Raw genomic sequence first — 16,643 nt, forward strand, 5'->3', positions numbered from 1 at the left:
CCCCTATGAGATTGGTGTGAGGATGAGAGATGATGCATGGAAAGGGAAGACATCAACTGGCAGAATACAAGTTGTTATTAAAGAGTGGCTCTTATTATGGGGATGAACAAGCTACCATTCTTTGAAAGCTCACCATATACCAGGCCCTTGTTTTCTGATGAGAAAATTGAGGGATGGAGCCTGTCAGTAGCTTTCATAGCCACTCTACGGCTGTATTAGGTCAGCAAACTGTGATAGCCAATAACCCCCATATTTCAGTGGCTTCAAAAAGTGAAAGTTTGTTCCTTTTTTGTGTTCATGTCGAGTTTGCAGGAGACTCCGTTTCATGCTCTCCTTACTTGAACAATAGGCTAAGGAATGTCGCTGATTGCTGGGGCCAGTGGGTAAAAGGGGATTTCCCTGTGGCTCAGTGGTAAAGAATCCACCCACTATTGCAGGAGATGGGGGTTTGATCTCTGGGTTGGGAAGATTCCCTGGAGAAGGAAATGGCAACCCAGTCCAGTATTCCTGCCTGGAGAATCCCATGGACAGAGGAGCCTGGCAGTCTACCGTCCACGGGATCACAAAAGAGTCAGACACATCTGAGAGACTCAAAAACAACAACAACAACAGGGGATAAAAGATGGAGAATCCTGCAGAGCCCTCAAATGATTCTACCTCAAAGTGACACACGTCATCTTTCACTTGTATTTCCTCAGCTAGAACAAGAATTATGGCCGTGCCTAATGTCAAGGTGACAGAGATGTGCAAGCCCCATCTGAAGCGGACAAGAAGCAGATGGGTGTCACCTCACATGGTGACAGCATTCCAGTTCAAACCCCAGTCTCTGATTCAAATCTGGATGAAACAGGGGAGCTAGAAACTCTTACTTTTCTTAAACCTGTTCTTTATAACATGGCCTCATTGGTATATCTGAAGAAAATTCTCACAATCTAAATGTCACATATACATAACCACTTAAGTCTAAGTGCAAAGACGTGGTACCAAGCAAAGTGAAGGGGATTTATGTATTTCACTTTTTTGTGATTGTGGATAATTGAAACTAAGTACCTTCCATTTAAGACTTTGCCTCTTTCTTTGCCACTTAGTACCTTTTAAGTCGCTAAAGCTATAGTTCCCCTGCTTGCCAAAAGCATCTACATACCACAGCACACCTTAATGTTAACAGCTTCTTTTTTTCCCCTTTGGCTTACAGCGGGGAAATAGTCTTGGTTACCGTGTGAGCCTATAGAACATATCGGAGGAATGAGGCCACGAAATTTCCTGCTCCCGTGTCCAGTGATGTGGAACTCTGGCTCCTCAGAGCCCTTCTCCTGTGTCCCCACCTGGGCTGACCATTTAGCTCAGGGACAAAAGCTCCCTATGGTGACAACCCTGCACAGATGCAGACAATAAGCCCTGTGGTCGCGGTGCCTCCTCCTCTACGGAATTGTGGAATCTGAAATGGTCTTTATTAAATGAGAGAAAAACTCATTTCAAAAAAAAAGAAAAAAAAAACTTAGAGCAAGGGAGAACCCCCACAATTCTGACTTTGGGTCAGCTATGGGGGCTGTGTTACATAATCCATATTTCACAGAATCACCAGATTTTTTCTTTCCAAATACATCTGTAGAGCTCAGGAACTCATGGTTTTGCTGTTTTAATCTGCCCACCTATTGATTTATTTTCACTTGTTCTGCGTTTTCCTTCACCTAGCTGACAGGTGGATAATTTCAGTTTTCAACTTCCATTCCAGAATGGTATTTTCCCCTTTGTATGTTCTTTGCTGCTTGGTCCACAGGTCCATTTCTTTGATCAGGATAGGAAAGTCTCATTAATTCAGAATCTGTGGTCACTCTAACAATGACAATACTATTTTTTTTTTTAACCTTCGTGCTCTTAGGAAGGCAATGGCACCCCACTCCAGTACTGTTGCCTGGAAAATCCCATGGATGGAGGAGCCTGGTAGGCTGGAGTCCATGGGGTCACTAAGAGTCAGACACGACTGAGCGACTTCACTTTCACTTTCCACTTTCATGCATTGGAGAAGGAAATGGCAACCCACTCCAGTGTTCTTGCCCGGAGGAGCCTGGTAGGCTGCAGTCCATGGGGTTGCACAGAGTTGGATACCACTGAAGCGACTTAACAGCAGTTCTTAGGAAGAAAGTGTTAACTGAGCAGTTCTTAGGGAAAGCATACTCAAACTCCTCTAGGGGTACTTATTTACATGTAACTAACATGTTAATTAGCAAAAAATATCTTTAGTCAGTATTTGTTTCTCAAGGACCTTATCAAGTATTACCTTAATTTTGGGATTAAGACCTTAATCTAGCTTGAATTATAATATGAATTTGTAGGTAATAAAGCTATGCACGCATGCATGCTCATGTCCAGCTCTTTGTGACCCCATGGACTGTAGCCCACCAGGCTCCTCTGTCCATGGGATTTTCCAAGCAAGAATACTGGAGTGGGTTGCCATTTCCTCCTCCAGGGGATTCTCCCAACCCAGGGATCAAACCCCCATCTCCTGTGTCTCCTGCAGGCAGGCAGGTTCTTTACCATTGTGCCACCTGGGAAGCCCCCCAGTAAAGCTATGCTTTTATTTAAAAATACATACCACAGTTCAGATGGTTTGTTTCACAAGTTTCACTATCATCCACCTCCTATATGAACAATCTTAGTCTTCTCTTTAACACCATGAATCTACTTTTAACCTGAGTTTAAGAAATGCAGTCTTTTTGTTTATGCAATCAATTTCATTGTAGAGTACTATATATACATTCCCCCCCTTCTTCTGGCTAGAGAAAAGAAAATTCAGTCAGCAGTTTTTCTGATGCTGGAATGCTTAAAGTTCAATGCAGTTTGCTCCCATGGAAGAGCCAAGTCCAGTGCCATTTAAATCAAATGAAGCTGTAAAACATTTTAGAGATCGTTTCTTTTAAGGGCTAGAGGATGTGGACCATTCTATTTACTCTCTCAGAAAACAGATGTGCGGTAATAAATGAAATTCCTGCTTGTCGGTTTCTTTTCACCAGCATATTATTGAGACATGATGCATGGGGAAAGCTAGGGGAATAGCTGGTATAATCGAGGACAAGTTTCTTGCAGTCAGTGAACTTACAGCAATTACCTTCCCCATGTGTGGCTGTATTCCTTACCTCTTTAAGGTGGGAGAGAAGAGAGCAAAGCGTTTAAAATTGGGGGTTCTAGGATCACAGAAAATGGAATCTGAATCCCAGTTGTGCCTTTCAGTAGGTGGTATTTAACTTACCTGAATCTTAGTTTCTTTATCTATAAAATAGAAAGAAAAATAACACCCACCTTACAGTTGTGAGAACTCAAGGAGTGAAGCACCTAACATAGCGTCTGGTCCACAGTAAAGTCAATGGATATTCTCTGCTGTTAGGTCAAGAGGAGCCAGACCGGGGTTCTGTGGACTCCAGATATGCTATTTTTCATGGAAAACAGTAGTGTCAGCCATCTGTAGCTGCTTAGGAAACACTGGACCAAATAAGCAAACCTATTGGAAGAAAGTCCAATGGAAGAAAGTCTTCCATTGCATCCAGACATTGTGAGATCTCTGCTCATTTCCTCTCCCCAGATTCAATGCCTATGACTTAGAAAGCAGTTTTTGGCTAATGGTGGATAATCACAGACAAGGTGAGCTTGTTAATATCTAACAAATTCACTTCTACATGGTTAGAGCCATAGCCAGGGAAATAATTATTATGACTCTTATCACCTGCTTCACATCCTCTCTTCCAAATGGAGTGTCTAGGACAACATAGATTATACCCTTTACACCACTTACTTAACAAATATTTATTAAGGGTTTCCTAAATTCATGGCAATTTGATTGGCCTGGTGTGGAGAGCAGAAACTTAGCTTGGGGTTGGAGGAGACATGCATGCAAAACACAGTATATGCCTATGTAGCATGAGCAGTGCAGAAAAAGCCTTAGAAGAGGGGGCGGCCCCAAAGCAGTGGCTTAACATGACTGAGCTCTGTTCAGTTCCCATTTTCTTGATAAAACCATCATCTCCTACCTTTTCTTCTCCTCCTCTTCCTTTTTTCTCTTCCAAATCACAACCTCCATTAATGTTTGGGCTGCAGAAATCAGGATAGGTTCTACAGACTGGCTGAGGCCACTGTCAGCTTGAGAGGCTTAAATGGGGAGGTCCTGGCTTGGGGAAGACACCCTCTTCCCGCCAAAGCCCCATCTTCCTGGCCAACTCCTACACATCTTTTTAGGCTCATCTTAAACACTGCCTCCTCTGTGAGTCCTTCCTTGATCTGCCTAGAGAAATTTTGGGATGGGGTGGGAAATGCATATATCAGAATTATAATGGTAATTAAAACACAAATATCCTTTACTCTCAGATTTCTTATGGTTATGCCTTCCCAACAGCTTCTACGTTTCTCTTCCAACGTAGCCACTCTTCTCCCTCTCCTGGCATAGAATCCCTGGGAGATGGTGAGGAATAATCAGGGTATTAAGGCTAGTTGAAATAAGAATGTGATTAGTGAGAACTGGTATTCATCATCACAATGAGTGAGTACCTGACAGGAAATGATGATGATGGGGTAGGATGAGGCCATTAGTCAAAAGGCACCCCTGTATTGCACCATATCCGTACTTCTATCACTGTGCTTTGCACTTACTTTGTCATTCTTCATCTGCGTGTCTATGTAGCCGATATACTTCAGCTTCAGGGCAGACAGTCACTCTGTTTGTCTGTGAGGCCTCAGGTACAGTAAATGCTATTGATTTCCCATGGCCACTAAATAAGTTTATTGAATGTCCATTCCAATCTGTCTGTAGATTCTTTCTAGCTCAGAAATAGGGGTAGAAGGGTTTGGAGACACCTCACCTATCCCGGTTGCTCAGAACTCTAAATTAGGACTGTCTGCTTGAGTTTGTCTCTGTATCCATTGTATATGCCTGCCAAGCCCTTCCTATATAATATCCAATACCATGCTTCACCAAATGACTCGCTGGAATTAAGCTAATTAGGGAAGATTATTAGGGAAAGCTGGAAAACAGTTCAGGTTTGAAATTAAATCCGTGTACATTTGTTCTTTATTTTCCAACTTCTCAATGCTGAAGTTCTGAAGGACCCAAGCTAATGTTGGAGGATACAAGGTATTAGGAAGCTCTCTTATAAACATAACCATCTACACTTGTGCCCTGATGAAATGCTTACACTACTTTCTACTGGAGTTTTATGCTCAGTCATGTGACCCTCAGTTGTGACTCCATGGACTGTGACCTGCCAGACTCCTGTCCATGGCATTTCCCAGGCAAGAATACTGAAGCGGGCTGTTATCTTTTCCTCCCCCAGAGGACCTTCCCAACCCAGGGGTTGAACCCATGTCTCCTGCATCTCTTGCATTGGCAGGCGGGTTCTTTACCACTGAGCTACCTGGGAAGTCTCACTGGAGTTTTATCAGTTCAGTTCAGTCACTCAGTCATGTCCAACTCTTTGCGACCCTGTGGATTGCAGCACACCAGGCATCCCTGTCCATCACCAACTCCTAGAGCTTGTTCAAACTCATGTCCATCGAGTTGGTGATATCATCCAACCATCTTATCCTCTGTCATTCCCTTCTCCTCTGACCTTCTATCTTTCTCAGCATCAGGCTGTTTTCCAATGAGTCAGTTCTTCACATCAGGTGGCCAAAGTATTGGAGCTTCAGCTTCAGCATCAGTCCTTCCAATGAATATTCAGGACTGATTCCCTTTAGGATTGACACCCTTTGGGATGTGACTGTGCACAAAACCACACACAGTTTTTTGCATGGTTCTGTGTGTATATTTCATAAAATATGTTTATTTTTAAAAATAAAATATGTATTATTAAGTAGGAAGCTAATCACACTCATACATTTCAAGCATAACATTTGCTCCCAGGATTCAGATTTATGCACTAAAAGCAAGGGACTTGGACAGTCCTTTGCTGTCCAAGGGACTCTCAAGAGTCTTCTCCAACACCACAGTTCAAAAGCATCAATTCTTTGGTGCTCAGGTTTCTTTATGGTCCAACTCTCACATCCATACATGACTACTGGAAAACCCATCGTTTTGCCTATACGGACCTTTGTCAGCAAAGTAATGTCTCTGCTTTTTAATATGCTGTCTAGGTTGGTCATAGCTTTTCTTCCAAGAAGCAAGTGTCTTTTAATTTCATGGCTGTAGTCACCATCTTAAGTGATTCTGGAGCCCAAGAAAATAAAGTGGAGTTATATATAGTGCTGAAAGAAGGTCACGTCAGATCGTCATGCACGTCTGTTATATCCGAGGAGAAAATCCTGATGAGTTGATCTTTACCTGTGGGAGAAAATAAACCCTTGGGAAAACTTATTGCTCATCTGTTTATGCTTTCCTTCATTTGCTTGTTGAGTATACTTTGTGAGAATCACTGTGGTAGGTACTGAGGATAAAAGATAAAAGATGTGGTATCTGTTCTCAAAGTCCAGGAGGGTAAATTACCTCTCAGACTACAGTGACAATCTAAGCCAGGGGTGGACTAACTCTTTCTGTAAAGGACTAGATAGTAAATATTCTAGTCTTTGTGAGCCATAAGGTCATTGTGACAACTACTCAATTCTGCCTTTGTAACACCAAAGCAGCCATAGGTGATTTATAAACAAATGTGTGTCTCTGTTCCAACAAAACTTTACTTATGGATACTGAAATGTGAATTTCATGTAATGTTCATGTATCCTATGACATTATTTTTCTTTTGACTTTTTCAAACAATTTACAAATGTAGCAACCATTCTACACTTGTGGAATGTAAAAAACCAGGCAGCAGCAAAGATTTGACCCTTGACCATGGATTTCCCACTCCTGACCTAGGAGATGGTTGCTGATGGTTTAGATCTGTGATTTCCAGGTTCAGCTAGTATTCAACCAAAGCAGAGATCCAGTCATCATTCTAGGAGTAGTTCTTGTGTTTCTTCTCTCCTGCTTCTATCAACCTCTTGTCCACAAAGCACAATTCCACAGGTCTTTGTACAAAACAGAAATCTCTTTGTATTTATGATACTACCAGGGACATATGGGGACTTGTTTCCCTGTGAGAAAATGAAAATGACTCTAGTGACTATTTGGTCTCTGAAACAGTTTAATTTACTGTTTTTTTTTTTTTTTTCTCTCTTTTCCTTTTTCCCATCTCCATACTAGAAATTAACATAAAAATTCCTTCTGGCTAAATTCCCAATGCATTCTCACAGTGAGCATTTTCTGAAGTGAAAATTAGTAGCTTCCTTGCAGTTTTCATCAGGGATGTGAAATTGTGCAGCTTGCAGGGGTAGTGAACTCAAACCCCATTTATGAATTATTACATGCTGCTCAGGGTACCTCACTGTCTGCTGCGTGCCAGATAGTCTTTCCTACAAACCCTGAGTATCTAAATAGTGGATCTTAATTTTCTTTCTCATTCCACCAGTGAGAGAATACCATTTTCTATTTACACAAATGAATTAATATGTAACAACTAGTACTTACATAATATTATTTTATTTACACCATCCTTAGGGGTTGGTAGCACTTAGGAAAATGATGAAGTCTCTCTGTAGTCCTTCTCTCTCCCTCCCAGTTTTTATCCAGGTGAAATCTTCTTACAGTGAACTTTAAGGACATCATCCAAGGGAAACGACAATCAATAGGAGTAAGCTTATGGGGGAAGGGTGGGTTCAAGTGCCATTTATGGCTGTGCAGTGATTAGGTATATATCTATGAGGCTTCCTCGTTTAAACATAAAATGCCACTTCAAATCACATATTTCTTCTTTGACAACCTTGGCCTCTCTCTAGCTGCTCTAGCCATCTGCTCCCCAAAGCAGCTTGGAGTCCTCTGTCTCAGGACCTAAGCTATTGAGCTAGAATGCTATTTTGTCTCTACAGAGATGACTCTTGGTCTTTCAGGTCAGAAAACTCTGATAGTATAGAAAATTTGACTTCTGCAGCAATGCACAGGAGTTATGGAGAAAGGAATCTGTAATTGTTAAAAACCCAGGTTTTGGAATCAGAGTTGTATTTGAATCCTGGTTTTCCCACTTAGAAGCTATTATACACTTCAGGCAAAAAAAATAACTTCTTGGTGTCTTATGAAATGGAGGAAAAAAACCAACTTTAGAGAATAGAGGTAAGGATTAAGTGAGATAATGAACAGTTAGTAAGTGCTCAATAAAAGACTAAGGAGAGCATTTAGTAAATACTCAGTAAAAATGAGAAGGAAATGGCAACCCACTCCAGCGTTCTTGCCTGGAGAATCCCAGGGACGGCAGAGCCTGGTGGGCTGCTGTCTATGGGGTCACACAGAGTCGGACACGACTGAAGTGACTTAGCGGCAGTAGCAGCAGCAGCAGTAAAAATGAAACCATTTTGAAGAGATTTTTCTTTTTGCCTTCATTTATACTCCAAACAATTGTTACACTGCTGTTTGCCTCTGAGACTACTGAAAAATAATAGATATACATGTAGATATACACCATGAAATAGAGAAGCTCAGGTTCAAGTAGGAAAGGCAGCCACAGATCAGTAAGTAAGTGTGAAACAGATATGTCCAGGCAGAGTGGGACCCCAGAGGCAGGAGTCATAAACTCACCTGGAGATGTCAAAGAAGACAAGATTTGAGGTAAGAGTTGAAGGATGAATAGAAGTTTGTCAAGTTGTCAGGGTAGAAGCATGTTCCCATGAGAGGGAAAGTGAAAATTTGGTCTTGCTAGAGTTTAGGGTAGCAGAGGCGGAGAAAGTGGTCATAATGAGGTTGACAAAGGATGCTAGGGATAGATGATAAAGGGGCTTGAATGTCATGTGAAGCAGACTGGACTCTGACGTTCTTGGTGGGCCTTTAGGACGCGTGGGAAAGCAGAATGCCATTAATGAGATGATGCTTTTCATGCTGGTAAGTGTGGCTGAGCTAGAACTGAGATCCGTGGAGAACTCAGTCACCTTGAATGTGTCCAACCCTGACTTATACAAGGCAAACCTGAGGCCGGAGGTCAAATTACCCAGTATAGAACCTGACAAAGCAAAAACAGGACTAGGAATAGCTCATCTGAATCCTAGGCTTTCAACTTCCTCCACACCAAGGCCCCCTTGAATAAACCCAGGCTTCTCTGTCTAAGCCTTGCATTTTCCCTACTAGATTCAAATACAAGTTCCAGGAGCCAGCATGCTTCAGTGAGGAACAGCATCTTTCCCACTTTCTGAATATCAGAACCCTCAGCCCTGTCTGCCAGAAGTAGTGACCTCAGTTAGGAGCAAGGTTGGGGGTTTTCCAAGGAGGAAATCCAGGAACAGCAATCTCTGGCAGTTGGAGAAACAAAATCAAAAGCCACAGCTTGAACTAACCCTCCCTTCCCAGGGCCTAGCAGAAAGCACACCAGCATAAGCAGGGCGTGTGTGTGTGTGTGTATGTGTGTGTTTTCATGTCGCAGGTGCCTAGGGAACCTGCCCGCATAGTGGGTGTGTGTGTTCAGATCGCAGGTGCCTAGGGAACGAGAGCCCTAGAGCTACAGCGCAGAGGCCTGGGTATCCTCTCACATCTGGGCCCAGTAAAAGCGCTGGAAGCTGGGCTTCACTTCCAGCTTCCCTGGGCTCGGCTCCAGCAGCGCTTGGGCTTCTCTAAATCCTCCCCGCTTGCCTTCCTTCCCGCCTTAGCAACTGGAGGACGTGGATACCGCGGGCGGGTGAGGCCCTGGGAGGCTGCGTGCAGCCCGGGCGCCCAGGGGCGGCGGCCCAGCCCCAGTGCCCCGCGCACTGGCGACCGCAGTGCGGAACCACCCGGCAAAGGCGACTGTAGCGGCCCCGGCGTGCACAGGTGCCCCGAACCCACCCTCCGTGCCCGCCGCGGGTCCAAAAGGGATCCTGCAAAAATGAGCCATTCTCACCCTGCTGGGTAAGTGACAACTGGAGCTTTTCCACGCCGCGGCAGGTGGCGGCTGCAGCCAGCGGCCCCTCCGCCCGTTCCTCCTGCTGCTGAGGGAAGGGGCGAGCGGGGAGAGGGGGCTGGGGAGAGGAGGAAAAGAATACGGATTCTGGGTCGCAGCGAGGATGGCAGACATCCCAGGCTTCGTATCTCCCCTCTCCCCTCCCTCACTTCTTTCCATGACGTTTACCCGCTTTGAAATGTTCACTCAGGAAGGATTTAAAAATGGATGTGAAAAATGCATACATTAAGCAAGGACATTAGCTGAGACCAAGAGGATCCTGCCTGATGGAACATACGTGTTTAAATACAAAAGCAAAGGTCAAAACATGCGCATTCGTTTGGAGAATCAAGGCTTAGAGATAAATTCTCACTGTGGCGTCTTGCATTCAAACGAGTTGTGCCACGCACTGAGGGAGGTTTCCTGTGAGGGTACCCCATATTTCAGGATTTTTATCTGCCCCATCTCAAAAGGATCATAGGGTTTTTAAAAAAAAAAAAAATATTGTGACCAGGGGAGGTGGTGTGATGCAGAAAGGCAAGAAGGAAGAAGCAAGAAGGGTGCCTTTGTGTTTACACATGATCTCCTGTTGTGTTGGGCAGGGTGACTCCTCGGAAGACATATTTTGGCAATTATTCAGTCTGTTTTAGAAAGTTAACACAGTCATTATTGGCTGTTGAAAAGAAAAAAAATAAAACCAACCCCCAACGGATCTTGGTCCTTTTATTGGAAGAGAGAATATCCAGTTTCCTTTTGAATTAAACAATGTAATGCATATTAGATGTTTTTTTTTATTATGATACATCTAGTAAGCAGATAATATCCTAGTTGATCTTGCAACTAATTTGAAGATGCTTTCCTTTTTAATTGAATTTATTGCACATTTTCAAGAGCAGCAAATTAGCAGAGGACAACATATTTAAGATCATTTGGAGTTTGTGATGTCTGAAATACCACATTAGTCGCTGGGTTCAGGATTTATAGTCAAACTTAAAGATTTTGCTTTTTAATGAATTCTCTGAATGCAAGACATAAATGAAATTGTTTGAAAAAACTAAAGGCCTACAAGGTGCCCTGTTGGAAGTCAGTTTCAGAACTTTTTGGAAAATGATGAAATTATGCCTAAATAAGCTTCCTATTTTATCTTAAATTGAGTTCAGTTTAGGTACTTGAGGGGATCCTCTGGTCGCTCAGATGGTAAAGAATCTGCCTGCAATGGGGGAGACCGGGGCTTGATCCCTGCATCTGGAAGATCCCTGGATGAGGGCGTGGCAACCCATTTCAGTATTCTGAAGAATATTGAAGAATCAATGGACAGAGGAACCTGGCAGGCTGCAGTGCATGCGGTCGAAAAGAGTCAGACACTACTGAGCGACTAACACTTAGGTACTTGAAGGGTTTGATGCTGAACTGTGCAGTTTTAGTTGCTGTGGGTCAGTGGGATGTAAATGGCAGTATTTTTCTGCAGCTGCTTTTTGTAGTGTCCACATTCAGGAAAATGAATGTGTCAGTCATGGTTGTCTTCCTATGTTTTTCAAGTTTTTGGCTAAGGCAGAATCTGATTAGACCATTTAATCATCTATTTTCCAATGTGGAAAAACCTGTAGCTGCTGGCTAAATTGTGCATGATTAAGATTTCAGAAGCTGAAGTGAAATTTTTCTGAAGCTCGATTAGTTCCAAGCACATGGGAAAAATAGGAAAATGTGTGATCTAGTGAAAGAGTGTGCTTCATGGTACTCTGCAAGAAAGATAGCAAGATGCAATAATAATCGTGCACTAAAATTGTAGACACTGTGTCTCATTCATCTTTGTGCCCCCTTTGCTTATTCCTATATAAAGTAGTGCTCAACAGATGCTTGTGGAATGAATGAATGATATCATCTGACAGTACATCCAGTCTAGAAGTGGATGGATTCACAAAAGAAAACCATATAAGAGTTAAATATTTATTAAGTGCTTACCATGTGCCAGACTCTAGTCTACAGTTTTATAGGACGGACCTCATTAATCTTCCCACTCACTTCACGAGGCAGATTCTAGTAACTCTTCTTTTCACACATAAGAAAACTGAGGACTGAGAAGTTTTCAGAGATTTTACAGGTAGGAGGGGGTCAGGGCTCTAATAAAAAGCCAAGGAGTCCAGCTGCAGAGCCTGTGTGACTAACCTTTACACGATCTGCCTCTCATGGTCAAGAGCTGAGATGTGGGGGAGCCCTAAATACATGAAAATTCTCAATCAGATCAGACCAACCTCTGACAGGTGTTAGTGGTACATAGCTATCAGTATTTTGATATAGAATTAGAAAATAATATTGTGATAGTGTCTATATGTGTATATTTTTTGTTTGTACTTCAAAAATAAATGAAAACAATAAACAGAAAAACTCCAAATGCCTTAAAAGTCACCCAAGAATAAAATTATTCAAATTGCTAAAGTTTTCCCTCAAAATAAGTAGTCATTATTTTTCTTGTCTATGCTACCATTTGGAAAGAATAAAAGTTCCAGTAGCAAATAAAAGGTTTCATTAAAGCTGAGAAAGTTTTCCATCATTACTGAAGCAATTTGTATTTATTACATTTTAAGATTTAAAGTGGTAATAAAATGTAGTTGTACAGCAAAACAGAAATTTGAAATTCCTAAAATTCCACCAGTCAATAAGATACTTTCTCTTGGTGCTTGCTTTGAGTTCCACTGCTTCCTTAATTACAGCAGGAAACACTTGACGTAAAAATTGCAAAGGGCCTGGTGCTGACTTTGTTCCAATAGAGTTTGGAGTAAATAAAAATGGTCTTAAAAACTTCTGCCAAAGATGATAATAGAGACTTTGTTTCTGAGCTGCATTGTAATTTGGGGGAAGTCAACTATAACGTACTGTTTCTGGCAATGCCATCTCTAATGAAATTGTTTTAGAGTGGAAAATTTCAATTGATAGTCCCTCGAGTTTGTTCAATTTCATCCTGAGTTGCTATTTGTTTGTGTGGGTGTTTGTGGGTTGTGCTCTAGTCCTGGAGGTGGAATGGGGATTTTATACCCCTCAGTCATGCATGAGGATAAAATGATATGGCTCTTCTGACTCCTTCAAAGGATCATCACTGAATCCATGTGCAGTGGCTCCCTGTGTGAAAGATAAGCTTGGCTCTGAGTAGAGATAGTCACACTCATCTGTAAATTTGCTTTGAGGAACTGGAAGAATGGGAAGCATTATAGTTTATGAGAAAATAAAAATGCAGAAGATGTATGTTTGGAAAGATTATTCCAAGGTTTTGAAACTTTTCTTTTTTGGTTTAGACTTATTAATTTATACCATTTAATGTGAAGATATGTTTCTATAGTAACAGAAGATGCTGAACTGTGATTTAGAAAGAATGATCATATCCTTAGTACTCTCAAATCACTCAGTTCTATTTCATCAAAGGCAGAGTACAAAGTGCTATGGGTAAAATTATCAATTTTTAGATAGTTTATAGTGTATATGTATATCCAAAAGATTATAAACCAACATGTCATTTACATATGGAATATCCATTGCATTTTGTCTCTGCCTTCTTTTTATCAATCCAGCATGGTATTTCTTGTTCTGTTTTTTAAAAGATGATATATAATTAACATACAACCTTATATTCTTTGCAGGTGTACAACATAATGATTTGATATTTGTCTACTTTGCAAAATGATCACCACAGATACCAAATGATCTCACTTATATGTGGAATCTAAAACAACAACAACAGCAACATGAGCTCATAGATACAGAGAATAGATTGGTGGTGGCCAGGGGTCGGGGGTGGGGGAGCAGTTGGAAAATGGGGGAAGGTGGTCAAAGGTACAATCCTCCAGTTATAAATAAACGTGGATGTGATGTACGTCATGGTGACAATAGTTAATAATACTGTATTTTAAATTTGAAAGTGGCTAAGGGAGTAGATCTTAAAAGATATCACACATGTACATAATTTGTAACTATGTGTAGGGTTGACTGTTAATGAAACTGATTACAGTATCTTTGCCTTACTAGCAAGTGTAGTACTTTGTAGGAGCATTCTAGTCTCTTTGTTGCTCACAACTCCTACCACCAAAATTATCTGTGGCACAGAATTTCAGACTTGAAGTAATTAAATATTTGATTTCAAATTGGGTAGTTTCTATTTACCCTCACATTAAATATTAACATGACTTCATGGAGTAAATTGTTTCTGGTTAAAGGAGGTGAATTGAACATGCTCAGTTGTCTTGGCTTCCTCTCTGATCATTTTGTTGCAGAGTTTGTTCTCTTATTTTTTATAGAAGAGATGTCATCTCTATCCCTTTGCTTAACAAACCTGTTCACATAACTAGATGGGAATGGAAAGGGATTTGTTATTTGTTTTATGCCTGCATGAGTGCGTGCTAAGTTGTTTCAGTCGTGTCCGACTCTTTGCAACCCTGTGGACTATAGCCCACCAAGCCCCTCGGTCTATGGGGATTCTCCAGCAAGAATACTGGAGTTGGTTGCCGTGCCCTCCCCCAGAGAATCTTCCCGACCTAGGGATCAAACCCCATGTCTCTTATGTCTCCTGCATTGGCAGGCAGATTCTTTACCACTAGCACCACCTGGGAAGCCTTTTTGCTATACAACATCACTCAGTTCTTTGAAGTTTTCAGAGATATATGACAAACATCACATAGTGATCTATTACCCCTTTTTTTCAATGATCTGTCAAATTACAGCTCAATTAGGTCCTCCTTCAGTTGTGCTGGAAGCAGACATTGGAAACTACTTGCAATCATATTTGTTGCCCAGTCAAAGCCATTTATTATATCAACACCTACATAATACTTCAAACTGTCCCTTTGTCTCACAAATGCTTTTCTAAGTTCAGTACACCCTAAGAAGACACCATATGGTGAGACGTATGCATTTCTTTTGTGAAAGTGGAAAGTTGATTACAAAACGGAAAGGCAGGAGCTGGCTCAACATGGCTTGGAGTGCATTTTTTAGACAGACCAGTATTAGGAGAGTATATGGAGGAAACTTACGGGTCTAAAAATTGATTCCGTTCAAACATTCCTTGCCTGGGTTCCCCTAGGAAATCTCTGGGTATCCCATGGGAGTACATATCCCAGTTTACAAACTTCTGGTTTAGCACACAGGGTGCTGTCAAATGAAGGCTGCGGTGTAGCAATCCACACTTCTTTCTCTCATTCCCTATTGAAGATCGGCATCTCTAAGCTGTTAGAAGTAGAGACTTCCCCCAAATTACTTTGGTTATTAATAACTATGAAAAGATTTTTGGGGAGACAAGAAAATAAAACATTTAAAATCTTCAGCTGACTCATTGTGCAATTCTAAAATCAACCTGAATAATCCTGATCTGGGATGTTTATGTATTTTCAAGACTTTTGCTTTCCACAGATATCAGTTTCAATGAAAACTTCAGAATCTAGAATTTAGTACTGAAATAATTCTTAAGCTTTAGTTGCTGATTTTGGTACAAAACAAAAGAAGTAGTATGCACATGGAATCTTTGGATCTTTCCCTCTATGACTTACTCGGTTCCGCATACAAATAGTAGAAAATCGTATATTCTTTGGAATGATTCCATAAATGTCTGTCAATTTAAAATAAACTGTCCAATTAGGTGGGCTTAGGAACCAGAGATCAAATTGCCAACATCCACTGGATCATCAAAGAAGCAAGAGAGTTCCAGAAAAACATCTATTTCTGCTTTATTGACTATGCCAAAGCCTTTGACTGTGTGGATCACAATAAACTGTGGAAAATTCTAAAAGAGATGGGAATACCAGACCACCTGACCTGCCTCTTGAGAAACCTATATGCAGGTCAGAAAGCAACAGTTAGAACTGGACATGGAACAACAGACTGGTTCCAAATAGGAAAAGGAGTATGTCAAGGCTGTATATTGTGACCCAGCTTATTTAACTTATATGCAGAGTATATCATGAGAAACTTTGGGCTGGAGGAAGCACAAGCTGGAATCAAGGTTCCTGGGAGAAATATCCATAACCTCAGATATGCAGATGACACCACCTTTATGGCAGAAAGTGAAGAGAAAATAAAAAGCCTCTTGATGAAAGTGAAAGAGGAGAGTGCAAAAGTTGGCTTAAAGCTCAACATTCAGAAAACTAAGATCATGGCATCTGGTCCCATCACTTCATGGCAAATAGATGGGGAAACAGTGTCAGACTTTATCTTTTGGGGTTCTAAAATCACTGCAGATGGTGACTGCAGCCATGAAATTAAAAGACACTTACTCCTTGGAAGGAAAGTTATGACCAACCTAGATAGCATATTCAAAAGCAGAGATATTACTTTGCCAACAAACGTCTGTCTAGTCAAGGCTATGGTTTTTCCAGTGGTCATGTATGGATGTGAGAGTTGGACTGTGAAGGAAGCTGAACGCTGAAGAATTGATGCTTTTGAACTGTGGTGTTGGAGAAGACTCTTGAGAGTCCCTTGGACTGCAAGGAGATCCAACCAATCCATCCTAAAGGGGATCAGTCCTGGGTGTTTATTGGAAGGACTGGTGCTGAGGCTGAAACTCCAGTACTTTGGCCACCTCATGCAAAGAGTTGACTCATTGGAAAAGACCCTGATGCTGGGAGGGATTGGGGGCAGGAGGAGAAGGGGATGACAGAGGATAAGATGGCTGGATGGCATCACTGACTCAATGGACATGAGTTTGGGTAAACTCCAGGAGTTGGTGATGGACAGGGAGGCCTTTTC

At 41.6% G+C, this 16,643-nt stretch overlaps 1 protein-coding gene across 1 annotated transcript in view; it reads left to right on the forward strand.

Moving 5' to 3' along the window:
• The first annotated feature begins 9,355 nt into the window (after nt 1-9,355).
• ERICH3 (glutamate-rich 3) overlaps nt 9,356-16,643 on the forward strand; it is a 121,375-nt gene continuing 114,087 nt past the window's right edge. The window contains 1 exon segment of the mRNA XM_010849425.1: nt 9,356-9,886. Within this exon segment, the coding sequence (XP_010847727.1) occupies nt 9,864-9,886 (23 nt within the window). The 5' untranslated portion in view covers nt 9,356-9,863.

This window comes from Bison bison, unplaced genomic scaffold (assembly GCF_000754665.1).
Source record: "Bison bison bison isolate TAMUID 2011002044 unplaced genomic scaffold, Bison_UMD1.0 scf7180017864283, whole genome shotgun sequence".
Lineage (NCBI taxonomy): Eukaryota > Metazoa > Chordata > Mammalia > Artiodactyla > Bovidae > Bison > Bison bison.